Source organism: Panthera tigris, chromosome C1 (genome assembly GCF_018350195.1).
Source record: "Panthera tigris isolate Pti1 chromosome C1, P.tigris_Pti1_mat1.1, whole genome shotgun sequence".
NCBI classification, from domain to species: domain Eukaryota; kingdom Metazoa; phylum Chordata; class Mammalia; order Carnivora; family Felidae; genus Panthera; species Panthera tigris.
This window is the reverse complement of record NC_056667.1, coordinates 2,859,701-2,882,772: the sequence shown is the minus strand read 5'-3', so window position 1 is coordinate 2,882,772 and position 23,072 is coordinate 2,859,701. Positions and strand designations below refer to the sequence as shown.

Here is a 23,072-nt window from a genome sequence, read left to right as displayed (position 1 = left end):
CTGGTGTTGATGTATAATTCATTTCAATGATCTTTCCCAGGACACAGCACAGCCATGGGCCCCGCGCTAGCCTGAGCTAGAAGGAAGGCAGGGGCAATAGACATCAGGGCTACGGGAAGACTGACAGGGCATCTGCGGCCAGAGCTGAGGCCCAGCAGACACTCTGAGGGCCCACATGTCCAGATGAGAGGCCCAGTGAGGGACTGATGACAGGACCCCCAGGAGCCTGGGTCAGAGGAGGAGTAGGTCCCGAGCTCCAGGTGGGAAGGAAACTCGGTGGGGAGAAAGGCACAGTCATTTGTGCCCAAGATGGAAGTTCCCAAGGTCTTGGTCCCTCTCTCCAAACTGACTGAGGCAAGGTTCACACTGGCCAGTGAAGGGTGGCCAGGGCCTGGTGGCCCCCCTGGACCAGTCACCCATGACCACAACTTACCCAAACAATCTTTACTCCCTCATTCATACCTGCTTGCTGGCACTCCCTAGCTTCCAGGCTGTATTAGTCATCTATACCATGTAACCAATGACTCAGACTCAAACCTACTGACCATGTCAGTTTCTGTGGGTCAGGAGTCCCACTGTGGATTTGCTGGGTCCTCTGCTTGGGGTCTCAGAGACCCTGGGCTCCAGAGGTGTCCAGTGGGGGACAGAGAGCCCCACTGCCTGAGGCTCCTGGTACCTCCCTTGCTGGGCTGTGTTCTCATCTGAAAGTCCAACAGGGGAAGAACCCACTTGCAAGCTTATCCTGGGCACTGGCGGGATTCATTTCCTCATAGCCACGGGACTGAGAGCCCTGGCTTCTTGCTGGCTGCTGATGGGGACCATCCTCAGCTCCCACAGGCTTCCCACAGTCCCCTGGCCCATGGGCCTCTGAAAGCCTGTCCCACCACACAGCTGCTGCTTCGTCTAGGCCAGCATGAAAGTCTGCCTAGTGAGTCTGCTAGCTAGGTGCATCCTGTATGCTATAGAGTGACTATAGAATAATGTCATCTGTCACCTTTGCCATATTCTACTGGTTAGAAGCAAGTCACAAGCCCTGTTCATGCTGCAGAAGAGGGGACCCCACAAAGGCACCTATCAGGAGGTGGCAATCATGGGGCAGACAGGCCAGGGCAGGGAGGGGCCAGAGAGTACCTGTTCTATGCTGCCATGCAAGAAATACTGATTAAGGGAGCCATGAGTTTATGGGAGGGGTGGCGGCACAGGTGACACACTCTGGAGTCCTGAAAACGCAGAGGGCAGGGCCTGGGGTGGTCTTTACTCTGGACACCCTGGCTCTGGGCTGAGAGGGACAAAGGGGGAGCCATCACAGAGCATTCACATGAGGCTGGGAAGGACCACCTGGCGTGGTGGGAGCAGTGTGGACCCCAGGTCTGAGCAGCAGCTCACCACGGAACAGACCACTGCCTCGGGCACCACTGTGCCTATAGCTTCGGTGGTGGGGGGCTCCCTGGGCCTTTCACCGGGAATCTCCATCCGGGGGGAGCAGAGCTGAAGATGCCCAGGGGAGAACAGCCCAGCCCGTGGCTTCAGCACGGGGCCCCCTTCTGCTCTTCTCGTCCATTTTCTTTCATCCTCACTGAAGTCAAGCAGCCTTTACTGAGGCCTTAAAACCCTTGGAAACATGGAATCTGGCCACTTCCTCCCGCCCAGACTTGGGGAATCACTAGGGGCCCCCAAGCCTGCCGCCCTGGCCAGGAGCCCCCTCTCTTGTGACAAGCCCCATTCAGCTACAGAAAGCAGACTGCTTGCCTCCCCCACCCCCCGCCCCCGCCACCGGCTCCCAGGGAAACTTCCCAAACTGCAACTACCAAGGTTTCCCCCACCCCCCGCGAAATATGAAAGGAGAAGTACTGAGCAGGTATCTTAAGAGTACACACAAGCCCTGACCTCTGCGAGTCTCCGATACGGGCCTTGGAGTGGTGGCCCCCCAAAGACACACATGCTCACAAGCAGGTCAAGCCTCCGCGCAGGTCACAAGCATGCTCACAAGCAGGTCACAGCCTCCGCGACGGGGTTCCACGGCCTGCGCCCCGCCGCTCCCCTCCATCGCCATGAAGACCAGAGTGCATTTTCTCTCCACGTAGGACTGTGGACTCAATGGTGTCCCCTGCAGTACCCCATACACCCGTTAGCCTTGGCCCGGCTGAGTGGCTCCCAGCTTCCCTGCTCCCTGGAGCCTGGCAGCCTCACTCTCTTCTCCAAGACGTGGCTGCTTTGCTCTCTCTGGATGAGCTGGACATGCTCCCCACACTCGCCCACGCGTGTGGTGTGGACTCCGGCGGGTGGGTCCTGAGCAGCTCCTGCCCACGCAACCCCAGTGTGCATGGGCATGGAGACCGGGGTATGGGGCTCTACATGGGAGAAGTGGCACCTTCTCTCAGTCTGGGCTTGGGCGACTCTCAAAGGAATGACGCGTTACTACCCTGTCTCCCCTCTCTTCTCCGTGTCCCCTTTCCCTGTCACTAAAGGTCTACAGACCTGGACGGCATCTCACCCCGATGAACAATTCATACAGAAGTTGCATTTTGTACAGCTTGTTCAGAAAACCCACATGCAGTCGGCTGTGGGCCAGGAGCTGTGCCAGGGGCCAGGGCCACAGGGGGCAGGGGATCCGGGGGCAGGAGGTTTGTTTCTGCCCCTGAAGGAACTCCCAGGCTGGGCGATCGCCGGGGGAGGCGCTGAACACGCAGGTAGTATTTGCTGTTTTCAGTATTAAGTGGCGGGGCTGGGGGGCAGACATCTGAGCAAGTGGCCATAAAATGAAAGAAGTCATCCTAAATGCCAGGAAATGGAGACAAAGAATCCAGGAGTGCGCGTTCCCAAAAAGCCTCATTTCTGAGTCTGGGTTCAAGTCCCAGCCAGGAGCAAGGCCAGTCCTGGTACTGCTAGAGACTGCCGTGGGTGTGCTCAGGACGGTCCTCCCCCAGGTCTGCAACCCCTCCGGCCTCGGCAAAGGCTGCTACGGAGGAGGAGCCCCCCCGCTGCCCCTGGGAAGGGAGGAAGACGGCACAGGAAGGCCCCACGATGCTCGGTGCATCCCGTGGTGTTTGCCTAAGAGCCTCGTCTGAGCGGGGCAGGGCTGGTCCCGTGGCCCCAGGAGACGGGTGCAGGAGGTGGTGCAGGGCCATGTCTGGAAGCATTCTTCCGATTCCTCTGGCCCATTACACGCCCAGGTGAGGACGCCGAGGTCGCCTCCGCAGATGAGGGGACAGAGCCAGCTTGCACATTCAGGGATGGCCCACCCACAGCTCCTGTTTGGACTGAGAGAAACACCCAGTTCCTGCCCCTGACCAGAACCTCCCCGGCCCCCTGCAGGAGCGCCAGGCGCACCACCTCCCCTGCCCTTCCCACGCCCAGCCTCCCAGGTGCCAGGAGGCCCCTGCACGTGCCCCGGGTCCCCGGGGCTCACATCCGACCGCAGACACCCCCGTCCCACCCGTCAGGCCTGGCCCACATGCCCCCATCTCCATCTGAGGTGGAATCCACACACCTGCTGTCCCCCGCCTGGGGACAGAGGCGCTGCAGGCCAGGGCCCCTCTGCACCGCCCCTGGAGCACACTGGCTCCTCCCACGCACACAGGGCCTCCCAAGTGGAAAGGGGGAATGTGTGCTGCCAGGAAAGCGGGATTTCCCAGACAGACCGCCTTCTCATTACCGCCTCCTGCTCCCTCCAAGAGCCCAGCTTGCCCTGCGCTTAGCTCAGCTGCGCATGCGCAGGTGCCAGCCGTCCCGCACCCCCGCGGCCAGTCCTCCTCCCGCACGAGGATTTGCTTCCGCTCGACCAGCGCCCACTGTCACCCCGTGGCGGACCGGACCGTCCACGCCTGCAGGCGCACCCGCCTGAAGCAGCAAAACTGCCCTTTGCCTCCAGGGTCCTCCAAGCCCCTCCCCATCCCCCCTGGCCCAGCCCCTCAACATAGTCCCCGCTGCCTCCCCACGTGACCCGGCGCGCCTTCTTGTCAAGCCTCCACGCCTGCACCTCCACGGAGGACAAAGGTGATGGTCACTTCTGTGCTCATCCCTCTTGCTTCCTGGGAGCCCTGATTCAGGACCTCCTCCTCCTCCTCCTCCTCCTCCTCCTCCTCCTCTCTATCCTCTTTCTCCTCTCCCTTCCTCCTCCCTCCTCTCCATCTGCATCTTCCCCCTCCTCCTCCCAGTCCTCCTCCTCTCCTCCTCCTCTTCCTCCTCCTCCTCCACCTCCTCTCCATCCTCCCTCTCCTCCTTCCCCTTCCCCCTCCCTCCTGTCCATCTCCATCCTCCCCCTCCTCCTCCCAGTCCTCCTCCTCCTCCTCCCTCCTCCTCCTCATCCACCCCCTCCTCCTTCCACTCCCTCCTCCTCCCCCTCCTCTCCATCTCCATCCTCCTCCTCCTCCCAGTCCTCCTCCTCCTCCTCCCTCCTCCTCCTCATCCACCCCTCCTCCTTCCACTCCCTCCTCCTCCCCCTCCTCTCCATCTCCATCCTCCTCCTCCTCCCAGTCCTCCTCCTCCTCCTCCCTCCTCCTCCTCATCCACCCCTCCTCCTTCCACTCCCTCCTCCTCCCCCTCCTCTCCATCTCCATCCTCCTCCTCCTCCCAGTCCTCCTCCTCCTCCTCCCTCCTCCTCCTCATCCACCCCTCCTCCTTCCACTCCCTCCTCCTCCCCCTCCTCTCCATCTCCATCCTCCTCCTCCTCCCAGTCCTCCTCCTCCTCCTCCCTCCTCCTCCTCATCCACCCCCTCCTCCTTCCACTTCCTCCTCCTCCCCCTCCTCTCCATCTCCATCCTCCTCCTCCTCCCAGTCCTCCTCCTCCTCCTCCCTCCTCCTCCTCATCCACCCCTCCTCCTTCCACTCCCTCCTCCTCCCCCTCCTCTCCATCTCCATCCTCCTCCTCCTCCCAGTCCTCCTCCTCCTCCTCCCTCCTCCTCCTCATCCACCCCCTCCTCCTTCCACTTCCTCCTCCTCCCCCTCCTCTCCATCTCCATCCTCCTCCTCCTCCCAGTCCTCCTCCTCCTCCTCCCTCCTCCTCCTCATCCACCCCTCCTCCTTCCACTCCCTCCTCCTCCCCCTCCTCTCCATCTCCATCCTCCTCCTCCTCCTCTCAGTCCTCCTCCTCCTCCCTCCTTGTCCACCCCCTCCTCCTTCCCCTCCCTCCTCTTCCTCCTCTCCATCCTCCCTCTCCTCCTCCCAGTCCCCCTCCCCCTTCCTCCTCTCCATTCCCCCTCCTCCTCGTCCTCCCTCTCCCTCCTCCCTCCTCCTCTCCATCTTTGTTCTGCCCCTCCTCCTCTCAGTCCTCCTCCCCCTCTTCCTCCTTCCTCCTTCCCCTCTCTCCTCTCCTTCCTCCTCCCTCCTCCCAGTCCACCTCCCCTCTTCCCCCTCCCCTCCTCCTCTCCATCTCCATCCTCCCCCCCCTCCTTCCCCTTCCTCCTTTTCCCCCTCCTCCCCTTCCTCCCCTTCCTCCTTCTCCCACTCCTCCCTTACCTCCTCCTCCTCCCTCCTCCTCCTCCTCTCCATCTCCATCCTCCCTCTCCTCCTCCAAGTCCTCCTCCCCCTCCTCTTCCCAGTCTTCCTCCTCCCCCTCCTTCTCCTCGCCCTCCTCCTCCCTCCTCCCCCTCCTTCTCCTCTCCATCTCTGTCCTCCCCCTCCTCCCAGTCCTCCTCCTCCTCGCCCTCCTCTTCCCTTTTCCTTCTCCTCCTCCCTCCTCCTCCTCTCCATCTCCGTCCTCCCCCCTTCCTCCCTCTCCCACTCCACCCTTACCTCCTTCCCCTCCCTCCTCCTATTCCTCCCTCCTCCCTCCCCTCCTCCTTCTCCCCTCCTCTTCTGTGAGATGCTCCAGGTTTCCATGGGATGACCCTCCTGGTTTCCTCCTCCATAGACATCCCTCCTTGTGCTTTGGGGACCCTCTGGGGCCCTGTCCTCTGTCCCTGTCCCCCTTTCATGCCATCCACACTGCCTCCAGGTGATCTCAACTATCCACAGGACCTCTGACAGCACACAGACTCCCACAGGCCAGACCTTCCCCCAGCTGCACACACACAAGTCCACGGACGTCCCCCCTTGACAGCTGATGCAAAGGCTGCAGGGAAGCAGGGCCCAGGGGGCCGCTGGCCGCCCTCTCCGGTCTGCACCCACCCCAGCTCAGGCGCCACTTATGTTGAAGGCACAAGCTCCGACCACACACCTGGGAAGCCCTGTAGATTGTTCTCTTTCCCTCGTGTCACCCACCCGAGTCCTCAGCAAGTGCCATGCACCCTCCTGTTCCCCCCCCTGAGCCGGACTCCCACCCCACTCTCTCCTGGAGCCTCACGGCTTCAGGAGCATCCACAGGCCAGGCCACTCCTCGTTCACCCCACAATCACCCCCACAATGGCCTCCAAGCACATGAAGACCGTGCCGCTGCCCAACCTCTACCTCCCCTGCCCCCGGCCACGTGGCCCCACGCCCCAGCCCCCCAGTATTTGCCACACTCGGTCCACCTCGGTTCCTGGCCACCACCCTCCTTTTCCCTCCCACCTCCTCCTCCCACCATCTGGTCTCCACTAAAGCATCAGCTCCCTGCCACGCCCTGCAGGTACCCTCCCCGTGCACACGGGCACCTGAAGTGGTTCCTATGTCTCCACGTGAGCGTCCATCTGTCTGCTGCCCCCAGAGGGGCCAGGGGCTGTGAGTTGTCTTCTCGTGTAACCGCAGTGCCTGCCACACAGTAGGTGCTCGGAACATCTCAGATGGATGAGTGAGTGAATGATGGATGGACTTTCAGGGTCCAAGGCCAACCAGAGGTCAGGCACTTTGATCTCTGAACTGTTTGTCAAGCTCAATTCATACAAAGCATTTTATACAAATGGAGGTTCGTTTTCTCCAAGCCCCAGTGGCTCCCAGGGCCTCTGAGCAGCCCCAGCCTCGTGAAGGGGAGTGGGGGTGAGGGTTGGGTCACCGGCCTCCCCAGACCCGCCCTCCACCTTCTCTAGCAGCACCAGGACTGGAGACAGTTGGGGGGTCTGCAGTTCTCCCAGCTTCTGGAGGAAACCCCGTGGCACGGCCGACCCGCAGCCCCTCCTGGATTGCAGGTACCCCATGGAACATATACGTCCACGTCCTAACCCCCAGAGCTTGTGAATGTGGCCTGATTTGGAAAAAAGAACTTTGCAGATGCAATGACATCAAGGATCTCAAGATGAGACCATCCTGGATGCTCAGGGTGTGGGCCCTGATCCAACGGCTGGTGTCTTCATAAGAAGAGGAGAGACACAGACACAGAGGGAAGGTGCCGTATGGAGACAGAGGCAGAGGCTGGAGGGGAGCACCGCAGCCGCCACCAGCTGGAAGAGGCAGGAGCGATGCAGCAGCCCCCGCCAGCCTCTGCCCTCTAGATTGTGAGGGATCAAATGTCCATTGTTTCAAACTCCCACCTTGTGTCAATTCGCTGCCTCGGCCCCAGGACGCTCACAGGCAGACACAAGCTGGTCCTTTCGTGCACGGCGTGCAGGTGCAGGTGAGGGCACGGCCACCCGTCTCCAGGGGTGGGATGAAAACAGAGATTCTTGGGGGGGCAGCACCTAGGAATGTGGGGGACACTCTTGGTTGTCACAGTGGCTGGCATTAGTTGCGTGGGGCCAGGATGCTACCTGCCTTGCGTGTACGGGACAGACGTGCTCACCCACGGCCAGTGCTGTTCCGTGGAACTCCGAACGTCCTTCTGTTCACTCCTGCTATAAATGCTCTGAGCCCAGAAAGCCTCCTTCTGTTCCATGTGCAGACCCAGAGTATTTTCTGCACGGTTTTAATAAGCACCGAAGTTTCCAAGAACACAACCACCATGGACATCAAAAGAAGGCTGTGTTATTTTTTTTTTGTTCCAAATGTTGCCGGGAGCGCTCACCGTTTCGAAAAGTCACCTGCCCCCTGTGCCCAGATGACATACCTGTCTTAGCTTGACTGGCCCTCAAGTTCCTGGTGATGCCACATGGGGGTGTGGGGTCAGCCTCTGACTCCCTCACCATGAAGACGTGCACAGACCAGCATTATCATATATCACTTCATATATCCTCTATGTCTCTGTGAAGGCATTACCTGAGTTTAGAGGACCCTCAGTTTCAGGAGCTTATACTTTCTCTGAAAAGGTGCCCTGAAAGTGAGCAAAAAGGAGCATTACCAACATGCTTTGTAAACTGGGGCCCTGGGTCCGGAAGGGCGGGGAGTTGGCTCTAGAGTGCCAGCCTTTCTGCCCCCACTCCACAGACGATGCTGATTTTCCCCTGCTGTCAGAGGTGGGAACAGGGAAGGGGACCCAGGCGTGGATCTCAGAGGCCCTGCCTTTGGCCCCAAGACACATCCATGGAGTCCTGGCTGGGGCCCGAGCTGCCAGACTGTCCAGAATGGGAGACCACACAGTGGGGGCATCTGATATTTCCACCCACGTGGCATGGGCTCTGCTGATGGGCAGGCCTCCCTGGAACTTCTAGAAGGTTCCTTCATCACGGCACCTCATATATGGGCCAAGAACTTTGGAGTGGATAAGGCAGTCAGCTTCCTCTTGGACTCAGGCCCCCACTCAGGACGCCCTGAGGCTTCAGGCAGCAGAGCTGTGTGCTGAGGTGAGGCCCTCGGCAGCACGGAAAGGGCCCCGGCTCCCCTCCCTGAGCGTCAGCCCCAGTGCCTCCCGAGAGCAGTTTGGAGAACATGGAGAATGAAGCACAAGTCTGGCAACAGGCTCCATTACAGGCACGTGTGCAGGGGACACTCTGCAGAGAAGCCAGCCGGCCCCTGGCAAAGGACGTGCTGACTGGCGCCCCAGCAGCCAGCCCTCCCCTAGGCCGGGAACCCGGACACGGTGCCCCCACAAGCCACACGTGGAGGCTGCTGACCTGGGTTCTGCTGATGGTTTCCCTGGTGGGTCCAACTGCCTAAATCCTTCTGGGACAGAGACAGGTCATGAACTGGCCAGGAACCTGCAGGTCCCAAACCTTCCCCTTCGGGGGATGCTGAAGGAGACAGTAGGAGTGGTTTTTCCCCAGCACAACGCAGCCCCCCACGCAGCCCCAGACCAAGGGGCCTGTGCATGCCCGGGGTCCCAGCTTTCCACGTGGCTGAACTCAGTCACATCTCAGAAGGACCTTTCGAGGTGGGAGCCAGCACCCCCCGAGGTCACAGGGCATGGCCAGTGATGGTGGACAGCTGGGGTCTGGGTCAGGCCTGGGTCAAGGCAGGGCTTCTCCCCTGAGCACCAGCCTCACCCCCTACACGTCCCACGCACAGTCACCTCGGCAGACACCCCACTTCCCCTTTCGAAACAGACTGGGCATCCCTGCTACTGACGGAAAGTTCTGGAAAGGAAACTTAATCCTCTATTATTGCTGATCATCACCTCCTAGCAACAGACTCTAAGGCCAAGGTTCACTGAACCACACTGAAAGCCAAGACCAGAGGCCTGTCTTCTCGTCTGACCATATGGCATGTCCACCACGCGTCTGCCCATGACCTTGGCTGAGCCTCCAGAACCAGGCAATGACCTCTGGGGCACACTGGAGCTCACCTGCTGCAAGGGTGAGAGCCGTGCTTCTCCCAGCAAGTTTGCGCACGTGGGGCTTTTCAAGTCGGACACCCCTCCACTCCTGGGTGGGCTGGGTGACTTCTCCCACTCAGGGAAAGGTGGCTTCCCACCCTCCCAACTGGCAGCTGGGAAATCCTGGCCGCCCCCGCCCCGCCGACCCCAGCGCTTGCCACGCATGGGAACTGCTGGGCTCATTGCCTGGAGCTCGCCAGCCTTTTCCCTTAGCTGATGACACAAGGGCGGCGGGGAGGGGAGGTGGGGGGGGTGGGGCGGGCAGAGCGTGTCAAGACCATTTTCCTAGCTGTGGGCAGAAGGAACACAGGGCTTCGAACGTTCTTATGGCCCTTCAGAGCTGGAAGTCAGCCCTCAAGCATTTTATCGTCCAGTGTCCCATCCAGATGTGAAAAGACTGAGTTACAGGTCACCTGCTGGGCTGCCTCTGCCATGCAGGCCTCTGGGCTTCCAGGAGCTCTGGTCTCCAGCCCGTGCTCTGCGTCGTAACCTGCCCTTCCTGGTGTCCTGCCCAGGCATGCATTCCGGGTCAGTCAGGACCAGCCTCATTCACTCTCCAGGAAACCCAGCGGGGGCCCTTGCCACCAGGACCGGCCCCCTCCTCCTTCACTGGGTTTCCAGACTAACTGCAATTGTCTAAGCCAGGGCTTTCTAACGTCTCCGCTCCTGTCCTTCGCTGTCATTTCTCTCTTGTGCAAGCTTGTGTCCTTCCCTGTCTGACTTTCCCAAATAGATTTTAAACTCCTTGAAAAGACAGCAAGGGACCAGGCTTTCTATCCCCTCGCGCCTCCCCCCGCCCCGAAGAGCAGTATTTCATATCAACCAAGTACGGAGCTGACAGTTCCCTGCGCGGCAGATCAGAAGCCAGAAATTCCAAAACCGGTCCTCTCCACATCGTCAAATAATTCTAAAAATAATGTTCTGTCTAATATTTAATCTCTACGCTTAGAATCATTCCCCTGTGAGTGGATGAAAACCATAAATTCAATCCACCATATATCAAACGGGTCTGTTATCACTCCAGTGTTTAGCGAAGTGCCTGATAGAAGGAAGACACGTCCTGCATGGGGGTGTCACCTGCAGCCCCCCCAGGACCTGAGTAGCCAGCATCCCACCCACCACCCTTAGGGGAGACCGGTGTCCAGGTGCAGGGGTGTCAGCTCAGGCCTCTTCCTGTAGCTCTCGGGGGCCAGGAGGAGGAAGCCGGCCCTGGGCAGTTGAACGCGGCAGCTCCCGCAGAGAAAGGGCCCCGGGGCAGGGACCGCAGTCCCCCAAGAGCTCAAGAGGCTTCCTGACCCCTAACTTGTTCCAGGGAGGAGGAGGAGGCTCTGGGGGAAACACAGAAGCAGAGGAAGCCCTGAATTCAGTCAGATGGAGCGTGACAGGGAAATGAGAGGAAGCTGGTGATAGAGTCACCTCCAGAAGATCCCGAGGCTTGCCTCAATGAGCCGGAGGTCAGTTATCCACACGGTGCGAACACGGCTTTGCTCAGCCAAAGCAGAGGCGTGCTCAGGGAGGCTGGACGGGCACAGAGAGCCATTGGCAGACACACGCGGTCCTACCTGGGCCACAACAGGTGGCCCCGCAAAACCACGGTGCATCCACTCCAAAGCCCGCGTCAGACCCTGAAGCCCAGCCTCGCGCGTTGCAGGGTGTGGGGTGTTCAGCGAGCTCCAGGCGTTCATTCGTTCGTGGATGCTCTTATCCCAATTAAGCCACTCAAAACTTTTGAAGTTCATGAGTCATTTGCTTCAAATATCTTTAAATTAAGGACGGATTCACTTCCCTGGTAGCAAACACCCAGCAAGTTAATTAAAAGGGGCTCAGCATTTAAACCACCATCATTGCTTTAAACAGAAGGAGAGGAGCACGTCTCTCCCACCACAGCGGCTCACGACTCCCTTCCACATCCATCCAGGTATTTAGAAGGTATTTCCCAGCATGACACTTGCTCTGCTGTCCAGGTCAGCTGACCATCAGTGTGAGGGAAGGTGACACCAGCTGGTCCCTTGTGCTTACAGTCAGACACACCTAAAGGACACCAAAGGCCCCTGGTGACAAGGACAAAGCAACTTGGAAATCATCCCCGCAAACGCATGAGTGAATTCCAACGTAAAAATTACCAGGCAGAGCTGCCATGACACCTGAGCCATCTCGTCCTTGAGCTGCTGGCTGTCACAAATACGTGATTGATCCAAATGGACACAGATCTTAAATGACAATGGAGACCTTACTGGGCTTGCTGGCCCCTCCTGGGTGATGCACCTTCAAGAGCTATGAACATGGACACTGGGGAAGCACTGGATATATCTGAGCAGGCTGGAAAATCTCAGGTCCGGGTGGCAGCAGGAAGGTCTAGCAACATCAGGTCCAGGAACTCAGAGTACTAGCTGGATGCCAAGCACCCACAGCCCAGGAGACCCACAGTGGGCAAGTGCAATAACCAAAATCAGGTGGCTTGAATTCCCCACAACTCCCTTTACGAGTTGTAAGATTAAAGCCCAGGAAATGGCTTTGTGTTTTTCTCCCAGGAGACTTGGTGATTCTGGACTCAGAACATGACCAGCAAGAGAGCCGTCCCAGGAAGATGGCACTTCGCCGTGGGGATCCCTCCTCTGTTGACCTCAAGTGAACTTCTGCCCCATCTGACACTCACCCTCTGCCAGCACCATGTGAGGCTGAAGCTGAATGCCTCGGTGAACCTGAGCCAGGTGATTTTCCATCCCAAGCAGTTCCTAGCTAGTGCCATCTATGCCTCTGCAGAGAGCACCAAGGTCAGGGATGAGGATGTGGGACCTCATCTAATGACCCCATCAAATGACCCCAGAATGGAGCAGTAAATGTTGCAGCAAACTGGTGATAGCAAATCGTCACAAGGATAGCAATCATTATTCCCATCACTGTCACCATCATCACCATCACCACCACCATCATCATCATGACCACCATCACCATAAGCATGAGCATCATCAGCATCCCCAGCACCACCACTATCATTATTACCACCATCACCATCACCACCATCATAGCCAGCACTACCATCATCAGAATCATCATCATCATCATCATCATCACCACCATCATTATCACTACCACCACCACTGCCACCACCATCATCACCACCATCATCACCACTACCATGAGCATCATCACCATGACCATCATCATCATCATCACCACCATCATTATCACCATCCTCACCACCACCATCATCATCATCACCAACATCACCATCACCATGATCATCATCACCATGACCATCATCATCACCATCATCACCAATATCATCAACATCACCAACATCACCGCCACCACCATCACCACCACTATAACCATCATCACCATGACCATCATCATCATCATCACCATCATCATCATCACCATCATCATCATCACCATCATCACCATCATCATCATCACCATCATCATTATCATCACCATCATCACCATCATCACCATCATTACCAACATCACCAATATCACCACCACCACCATCACCACCACCATGACCATCGTCACCATGACCATCATCATTATCACCACCACCATCACAACCACCATCCTCACCACCACCATGACCATCATCAACATAATCACCACCATCATCACCAACATCACCACCATCACCACCACCACCATCACCACCACCATGACCATCATCATCACCATCATCACCACCATCATCACTACCATGACCATCACCACCATGACCATCATGACCATCATCACCACCACCATCATCACCATCATCACCACCACCATCGTCATCATCACCACCACCATGACCATCATCATCACCACCATCACCACCACCACCATCATCACCACCACCGTGACCACCATCATCACCAACATCACCACCATCACCACCACCACCATCACCACCACCATCATCACCACCACCATGACCATCATCATCATCATCATCACCACCACCATCATCACCATCACCACCACCACCATCATCATCATCACCACCACCATGACCATCATCATCACCATCATCACCATCACCACTACCATCACCACCACCACCATCGTCACCACCACCATGACCACCATCATCACCAACATCACCACCATCACCACCACCACCATCACCACCACCATCATCACCACCACCATGACCATCATCATCATCATCATCACCATCACCACCACCACCATCATCACCACCACCATGACCATCATCATCACCATCATCACCATCACCACTACCATCACCACCACCACCATCATCACCACCACCATGACCACCATCATCACCAACATCACCACCATCACCACCACCACCATCATCGCCACCATCATCACCACCACCATGACCATCATCATCATCATCATCACCATCACCACCACCACCATCATCACCACCACCATGACCATCATCATCACCATCATCACCACTATCATCATCACCAACACCACCATCATCACCACCACTATCATCATCACCATCATCACCACCATCATCATCATCGTCATCACCATCATTACCACCATCATCATCATTATCATCACCATCATCACCACCACTAGGACCATCAACACCATGACCATCATCATCATCACCATCATCACCATCATCACCATCACCACCATCATTATCACCATCATATAACAGCAACATACATGTAATGAGCAGCTACCATATGCCAAGTACTGACCACCTGGCATACACTATCTCACTTAACCTTTATAACATTATAAGATGGCTAATTCTATAATTCCCACTGAGGTACAGAGAAGATAAGCAAGTTGCCCAAGTTCACACAGCTAACTGGAGATGAAGCCAGGAATTTGAAGGCAGACGCTCTTACTCCCTATGCTAAACCTAGGAGAGGCTTCCCACTCTCTTCACTTACAGGGTGATCCCGGGAGAGGGACTGTTTGACGATGCCATTCTATGTAATGTTAGCTCCTGAGGGATTTCAGAGTGCCCCAAATCTCCAGCCATCTGCTGTTCTATGCCCACCGATATCTATATTCTGGATAGGCAGGCAAATGTAACTTTCCCTTTCTAAACATCTCTCTACAGAAGCAAAAAGAAAAACTCACAACTCCCCCAAACCTGATTCCAAAGACGCCCCTTGGGCCAACAGAACTGACCTGACAAATTCTTCACATCGCTTCTCCAAACCTTAATTCTCCCCATTGCGATACCCTCAGCAGTGAGTGGGCAGAGCTGGGAGTGTCTGAGATGAGAAGATCCCCATGTCCCTGGCAGCCTGTTTGCCCTTGACACTTGCCAGCTTCTCCTTGGAGGTACTCTTGCTGGGTATAGAAACACCTGGAGTGTGGGCAGGGTTCTGAGTTTGTGCTTGGTGTTGACGCACTGAATCTCATGACAATCATTTGGAAGAGATGTTTCTAAACTTCAATTTTCCTGGTGAAGAAAATGCTGCCAAGAGAGACGAGAACTTCCCCCACGGTCACACAGCTCCATGCAGCAAAGCCCAGATGCATGGGCGATCTGAGGTCTGGACGCACATATCGCTAATTGTGCACGGCACGCACAGTCTCCCGGGCCACAGCTCTGGGACCCCCAAGACCACCCTTGCAGCCTGAATTCTTCCTGAGAAGCGCGAGCAGCTGTCATGTTCCACAAAGAGTCAGGAGCCCAGGCCCACATCTGGTGCCTGCCAGGACAAGGGGATTCACAGGGTTCCCGCCTGGGCTCTCCGTGCCTGGCCTTGGGCCACTTACACAGGACCAGCTGGGCCGTAACACACCCAGTTCGAGGCATCACCTCAGCACTTCCTGTCTTGCCTTGTTTGGCCGGGATGCTGAGGCCGCTGGCACCCCTTCTCAGCATCCTGCATCACTTCCCAGAATTCACATTTCTCTGCACTAAAAGCAAACACACATATTCCCCCTCCCTCGAAATCTGTTTTGCTAAACAAATTAATCTAGCACCAGATTATATTATGAAGAACCATAAATCTTTTCCAAGATAAGCATCTGTCGATTTGGATTAGTAACATCCAGTGTACTGTGAATTAATTTGGTGAGCCTTCTGATGCTGTCCCGAGCATTTAACTTTTAGTGGTAACAAATGTAATTTGGAATCAATGGCAACACGTGTTCTCAGCCGTGCCTCTGCGGTAAGTGACGTAAGTAAACGCAGGCAGCACCGCCTTCTGTTATGAGGATGGCTTGTGAATCTACTGAGGTAAAAACAAATGCTTTGTAAACCGCTTTTGGGCGCCCAGCACAGACATGACGAACTGCGGGCTGCATGTCTATAGTGACTGGGCAAAGGCAGCCCAGGAGATGGCCTGTGACAGCCTGCAGACCTTGTCCCGCAGTGCTCTGAGCCCACAGCCTGCGTCCCCGGGGCCCGGCCCCGGCCCCTGGCTTTGAGACGGAGATGGGTCTCCTGCTTTCATAGATATGTTGCTCTCTAGGAAAGAATTGCTCAGAATAAAACTTGCAGTTCTCTCGACCAGGTGAAGGCAGGAAGTAGGTCAGGGAACAAAAGCCACCCACTCCGTGAAAACCTGTGCAACTCCCGACCAAGGCCAGGGCTACAGGAAAACCACCGATGCTGCCGACGGACCCCGAGGAGCGATACCCTTCTGCCCCCTGGGTCCTGAGAGTGCCTGCGTGGGGCCTGCAGAGCCCAAGCCCTTAGGATGTGGAGAAGCAAAGAAACGGGGGCCTGGAGGAGGCCACATCACCCTCACCCCTTCGTGCTGACACCCTGCAGTTTTCATCCTGTTTTATGAACCAAAAAGTACCACCGTTGGCCCAGGAGGTGTGTGGGCAGATGTGACCTGTGAACACCCTGGTCCCGGTGGGTGTGGGGCCGTGGCCCCCACAGAGCAGAGGGAGCTGGAGGCAGGTAGGAACACAGGGTCCCGGACTCTGCACTCTCCCTCAGCGGGCCAGGAAGCTGAGTGCATGTCTGGCCCTGTGGACAAGCTGTGGCCTGGGAGGTTCTCAAGGGCTACGCCTTTAGAAGCAACTGGAAGAAGAGGCACAGGAGGAGAACGAAAAACAAAACCACGCTGCGGTAGATACTTGAAGGCCTAGAAATGGTAACCGTCCATATGCACTGAGGGTAAACGGAGGCAGGAGAACCAGAGCCGTGCCTCCTGACCCCCGTCCCCCAGACACCTGCTAAGCCGTCTCCAGGGAAAAGATGCTCCCCAACCCGAATCAGTGTGCAGGACCTCAGCGGATACCGCAGGAAGACCTTCCTTACACCTGACCTCAATCTCTTCTGCTGTTTAAAGTGATCCCTAACTCCGGGCCAGTCTCGCAGCCACCCCTCCACAGGGCTGCACCCTTGAGGGTTTTTGAAGACTCCAAACGTCCCCGATCCCATCAGCAAGTGTGCCCGCATCTCACCCCCAGGCTGGCCCGGAAGTCAGGTCCTCTGCCATTGGGGAAGATGTGGCTCTGTGCCTGGCAGGGTTTGGATGCCCTTAACACAGGCAAGGAAGGCACAACGTCCCCTTCGGGGCCACCACTAAGGAGAGACCCTCTACCGTCCCCCTTCGACCAGCCGGAACAGCGTGGCTACAGGACAACCCTTCTTTGCAGGACACACAAGTCCACGGACACGCATGCCCCCTCCGTCCCCAAGGCTGCCACCTGACTGTCAACGCTGCCATTGTTTTCGGTTCTGCCGCTCAGAGATGGGGAGTCCCGCCAAGTCGTGTCACCCAGGCCGAGGTGGGCATCCCTCGGAAGCCACACCCCCGGGGTGCCCTCCTCCCTACCCACCCCGGACCGAGCCCCAACCAGAAAAGAGGTGGCTGTACCTGAGGTCTCCCCCAGAATTCTTGGGGGCTTGACGTCTTCGCCATTGTCTTTGCTGGGACTGGTGGAAGGCTCCGTTGTGCTAGCCCCAGCCGGGATCCTATTCCTCGGGCCCAGGGGCTCGGTGGCCCCCTTAGTCTGCAGCGTCATGGAGGTGGCCGTGGTGGCCGTGGCGGCGGTGGTGGCGATGGCCACGGTCGTCTTCCGTGTCTGTGAGATGGAAGCCGTGGTGGGGCCGTAAAGGCCTGGAAATGTGTTGGACTCCGGGGCCTCCTCCTCCCCCGTGGGTCCCCAGGCGATGAACTCCGTCTCCGTGGTGGGCCTGCTGCCCCGGAAGTCAAAGCCGTTGAAGCCGGCCCCCTGCACGTGCCTTTTCCCCCTCCGCAGGAGGGCCTGCTGGTCCGTGCCGGCCGCGCCACCCGCCGTGGGCGACGGGGCCGCGGCAGAGGAGGAGCCGAGGGAAGGGCTGGATCCGGCCGCGGCCGGGGGCTTGGCGAGCCCGCCTCTGGGCACCAGGGCGGCCACCTGGTCCCTGGGTCTGTGCGCCCGTTTGGCGCGCGGGCTGGGCATCTGGCCGTGGCTGCGCTCCACGCGGGCCGGGCGCGGGCTCCACACGGGCACGGGGATGCGCGCCGCCTGTCCGCTCTTCAAACTCCACAGCCGGGGCGGCCGCTGCGGTGGCCGGGGCAGCAGCCGGAAGTCGGGGCCCGGGCCCAGGGACTCACACGAGGGCAGATCCATGGCGAGCTGAAACATGGCTATAAGTATCCACGCATGGCTTCCTATGGAGCAGCCCGGCCAGCGGATGCACATGGAACTGCGTGGAAAAGAGAGAGCAGTGTCAGCGGGGGGCTCGGGGCTCTGCCGGCCGTCCCTCCGCCCCCACCACGACGGGGAAAGAGCGCTGACCCTAACCGCAAGAGGGAAACCGAAACGCTCCGTCCGGGGACTCCGCAGCCCTGCTCAAGGGCCATCTCTTGAGCGGCATCTTAGAGGCTCGGCCGCCACGCGCCTGCTCCCGGGATTCGGCTGCCCCGCCTGCACCGCACCTGTCTACCCGGGAGCATGCAGCCCACGCGGCCGGCCGGCCGCGACCGCGCAAAGAGAGCGAGGCTCAAAACCCCCAGCTCAGCTGGCAAGATGACCTCAAAGACCGCCCGTTCCCCACTTGGTTTTTGCCCAGATTAAAACGGAGACACGGAGGGGCGCGAGGTAGGAGAATGGCAGCGCTGGGGGCTCGGTCTGCCCCTCGGGTCACGCAGGTTACAGGCCCGGGGCGGGTGTCTCTGAGCACACATCCTGCCCCTCCTGAGGCCTGGGGACAGGGGCGCTCGTGGTGGGGATGAGCCAGGGGGGCTCACGGGAGTTCACAGGGGGCACGGAGGCCCAGCACCTACTGAGCCCCTAACCGGCACCGTGGTCCGCGACCCTGCCCCCACCCCCCCCATCGCAGGCAAATGTGCGTGTCTTAAAGCAGCCTGTGGTCTCGGAGGCTGTACGCTGGGAAAACTTATTTCTGGATTCGGTTCAGAAAAAATGAGATCTGCTGTGGATAAGCTGGAAGTTTATCGATGCACCGACTCGGCCCAAGTGCCATTCTGGTGACATCTCGGCTTCCCCTATTTATCTTCAGCACAGGGACCCTTTGAAACCCCAGCGCCCACCCCCTGAGCGCCAGGAAGGCTGTGGGAAGGGCACACCCCACGCCACCGGGGACGGCGGACGGGGCTGTGGGGACGGTGAAGCCAGGTCGGGGCACGGGCGTCAGGTGAGCACCCAGAGCACAGCGACAGGCACGCGGAGGGTCTGGGGGCCCCGGGCCCATGCCCCCTCCCCCACCGGCTCAGACAATTGAGGGCCAGGCACAGGCGCCATTCAAAGTCAGTACTTGTCGCCAGCCTCACGTGCAAACTCTGACACGGCTCCAGAAGTTGAGTGACCGCTGTGGGCGGGGGCGGCGAGGGCGTCCGGTGTGCTAAGCCGCCAGCAGGAAAAGCTGCTCAAGACCAGCCCCGTAGAAGAAACAGCTCACGGTTTTTCTCCATGAGGGTTTGCGTGACTTTAAAAGGGAATAAATGAGTGAGTGAGCAGGAGGCCGTGTGTGAGTGAGTCACGTGTGCATGTGAGTGTGCACGGAGTGTGCCTCAGGACGCCATATCGGTGTGTGTGAGGGCTGATGTGGGGCCCGGATATACCTGGGGGTGTGAGTGTGTCAGCAGGTGTGCACGAGTGTGAGTCTATGGGGGTGTCTGTGTACCCATCTGTCACGTATGTGTGCGTGTGTGCACGTGTGCGGCCAGTGTGGGGTCCGCACATGTCGGTGGGCGTGTGGGCCTGTGTCTGTGTGAGCTCCCCCCCCCCAACCCGCCCCGCTCTGCACTCACCCCACGTGCCTGGGGCCGCCTCCTCTCTCGTGTGCACTCAGGCACGTGCAGCTCCCTGCCTGTCATCAGGACGTTGAAAGGAACTTGTATTAATGAGCGCTAATTACCAAAGAGGACTAATCCCCAAATAAAAAGGCCTCAGTATTTTAATCAGAATGAAGGTGCTTTGCTGCAGAAATTAGAGTTTGCTCATTATGCTAATGCCTCCGCACCGAGTTTCTGCCCGCGTGCAATTTCTCTGCACAGCCAGCCAAGCTCCGCGCAGGGACCAGGGCCACTGTCACTGTGCGCGGAAATTTAGGTCAGTGTGAGACACCCCCACGCACAGAGTAACACAGCTCCTCTGTGGCCACAGGTGACTCAGTAAGGATCGATGCCTCAGACCCCCCGGTTCTCCCGCCACTCTGCACATCTGGATGGGAGTCCAGCTGCCAGGGACATGGGGCCCTTTGTCAAGCAAGAGCGGCGCCTCGGCCCGGAGGGCCTCACCAGGCACCACCAGGCCCTTCCAGCCCTCACAGCCCCCACCAGGTTCCACCAGCCCCTTCCAGCCATCACCAAGTAAGGCCAGGCCCCTCCAGCCCTCACCAGGCGACATCAGTCCCCTCAGGTCCCACCAGGCAATGCCAGGTACCATCAGACCTCCACAGGCCTCAGCAGGCCTCAGCAGACACACCCAGGCCTCACCAGGCCCCTGCAAGCAGGCGCAGTAAAGAGCAGCCACAGAAGAAGCCGCGAGCCGTCAGGACCCGGAGAAACGCCGCCCCAGGACATTAAGACCACAGCACCCAAGCCCGTGCCTGCTGGCCTGCCCCAGCATCACTTCGCACACGGGATATTTCTGTCATTTTTCACCAATCATGAGCTGTAATTGGTTACCATAGAAACCCCCTCATTTCCACGCCACCCAGCTGTTATGCAGAGAAACCCAGCGAAGGCAACGGCAGGGAACTCGCTTTGTTTCTCCTCTTCGAGTCCAGGTTCTTCCTTCTGGAAGCAGTGGATTTGTCCAGAGAGGGGACATTAGGAGGGCAGGTGGATGAGTCGGGACACACAGACCCTCCTCTTCACGCTGGCAGCCGGGAGACACCGGGCCGGGGTCCGGGACAGAGAGAGCCCCTCCCACAGGGAGGTCAGGGGCAGATTCTGTGGCCTGCAGGGACCCGAGGTCTCCCTACAGGGGTTAAAGGTCCCAGGCCCTCTGCTCTGTCACTAGAGCCGGCCGGCCCACATGTGCCGTCCGGACCTCCACGGTCCTGAGCCACACGCGGGGCACTTCCTGGGACGCTGCTGCTGTGCCCCGGCGTCAGGGGGTCCCGCCACACGAGGTGCAGCACGGGACCCCTCTCCATCCTTCCAGCGGGCCTGGACCCAGGAGCGCTCTGCCCTCCGACGCTGTCCGGCACAGGGCTGCGAGGCCGCAGGCGGAGGGCTGTCGGCCACTATCCACGGCGGCTGAGTGCCCCTCCCACGTGCAGGAGGGAGGCCTGTGGCCGCCACCACCACCAGCAGCCGTCAGAGCCGCCACGGGAAACACCAAGGAGGCCAGGCCACAGTGCAGACCTCCAGGGCATCCGCAGGCCCCTTGGGAACATGCCCCCCGCTCTGCATCCACGGGGGCGGCTACCGGTGCCACGACAGGTCCAGGCCTCCTGCCACGGAAGGGTGTGGGAGACGGGCGCTCTTGCACACGGTTGGGAGGTTCCGCAAAGCCTCAGTTACCTGCCGACCCTGCACCTTCCCCTCTTGGGGATAAACACAAGTGCACACAAACACGTGCACATGCGCGTTCAGGGCAGCGTCATTCACCACAGCAGGAAGCAGAAACGACCCGAGTGTCCACCAGACGCGTGGACAGTGTGACACCCCCCCACCCCCAGCCCGGGGGATGCTCTTCGGCCTGAAAAAGGAAAGCAGGCAGATACACCCTGCAGTGTGGACGGAGCCCACCCAGGTCACGGGGGGAAGAAGCAGCTGGTCATGTCAGATACGTCGTTCGCTTCTACTCCTACCCAATGCCCAGAATCGGTGAATCCAGAGACAGAGAGTAGATTCCTGGTCGCCAGGAGCAGGGGTGGGGGGCGGTGACTGCTAATGGTTGTAGGGTTTCTCTTAAGGGTGTTAAGAATGTTCTGGAAGGAATAGTGCTGATGGCTGCACAACCTTGTGGATACGTGAAAACCACTGAGTTTGGGGCATGTAAATCACGTGGCTGCGTCCAAGGGTGGAGGGACCAGCCTGGGGTGGGCATCCCACTCTGCCCTCGGGCCCTGCCCGCCGAGGGGGGGAGGGGTGGCAGTTGGTGGGGGCAGGGTCCGGATGGGGGAGCTGCCGGCATGGTGCACAGTGTGCATTCGAGACCTTTCAGGCTTGTGCACGGTCCTCGCGGGGTCCTGGGCTCCTCTGAGCGCCCGGCTGCCCAGCCCCTCTGAGCCCCACGGCCCACGCAGGGCCGCGCCCCAGCCCCAACTCTGAAGGGCGAGCTCCCCCACCTCCAGCCGGCTGCATCCCCATCAGAGCCGCGGCTCCATCCACCTTTATTTTCTGGTTTGTAGCTTTTCTGGCTTTTCCCCCTTTTACATTTTTATTGAAATCTTTTTTTTCTCTAAGAACAGGTTCATACGATTCAAGGGCTTGAGATTGAATTCGCTGGCTTCTGTGTGTTTTCTTCACAGAAGAAACCACTGTCGATTAAGGGAGACAAAGACTTGTCTTGTGGTTAAGGTCACACTTGTCCCCAGGGGGCTGGCGGGAACTGCCTCTGACAGGCAAGAGCCCCGGGGCGCTGAGACTCCGGGTTGGGCTGAAGGCTCACGCAGGGGCCCAGGGACCACGTGGCCCACGGGCTGCCTGGGAATCTCGCCACAGTCAGTGACAAGCCCCCCCCCCCCACCACAATCCCAGCACTACATTACCAAGGGTCACCCCTGCCCCCAGAGTGTCCACTCAAGGGCTTGTCATCAGCTGGTCTGGGGCGCCAGCCACAGTCAGTGATTCTGTCTGATGGAGAGGTTGGTTCACAGATATTTGGGATGGTGACTTCCTTAGCTGGGTCCCCTTCCGTTTCCTCCGGCTATGAAACGGGTGACTTTTGAAGAGTTTACAAGAAGCGGGTGTCCCCCAACAGTGTGTGCTGTGCTTAGTGACCTGCTTCCCAAAATTAGCCCATGGAAAGGGGAGGGAAGTCACTTTTCAGTGGAGACTCCTGGCACCCAAGGGCCCTGGCCAGTGTCAAGGTCATCTGCACGGTGGCGAGTCATGCTGACATCAGGCACTCCTGACGTGACGTGGTGGGGAGGGCACTGCCCCTCCTCCCACCCGACCACGAGAAAACCACCACACGAATCCCGATGAGGGACATCCATCCGGCAGGATACCTGGCC

The 23,072-nt window shown here is 58.6% G+C and overlaps 1 protein-coding gene across 1 annotated transcript in view; it reads right to left on the bottom strand.

Annotated features, from left to right (window-relative positions):
- The window catches only part of AJAP1 (adherens junctions associated protein 1), a 58,380-nt gene extending 38,093 nt beyond the window's left edge, over window positions 1–20,287 (bottom strand). Inside the window, exons 1-3 of the mRNA XM_042997346.1 lie at window positions 20,179–20,287; window positions 19,145–19,280; window positions 17,308–18,122 (exon numbers count right to left, since the gene is read on the bottom strand). Of these exons, the coding sequence (XP_042853280.1) occupies window positions 17,308–18,122; window positions 19,145–19,280; window positions 20,179–20,287 (1,060 nt within the window). The remainder of the gene's footprint in view (window positions 1–17,307; window positions 18,123–19,144; window positions 19,281–20,178) is intronic.
- Window positions 20,288–23,072: the final 2,785 nt, after the last annotated feature.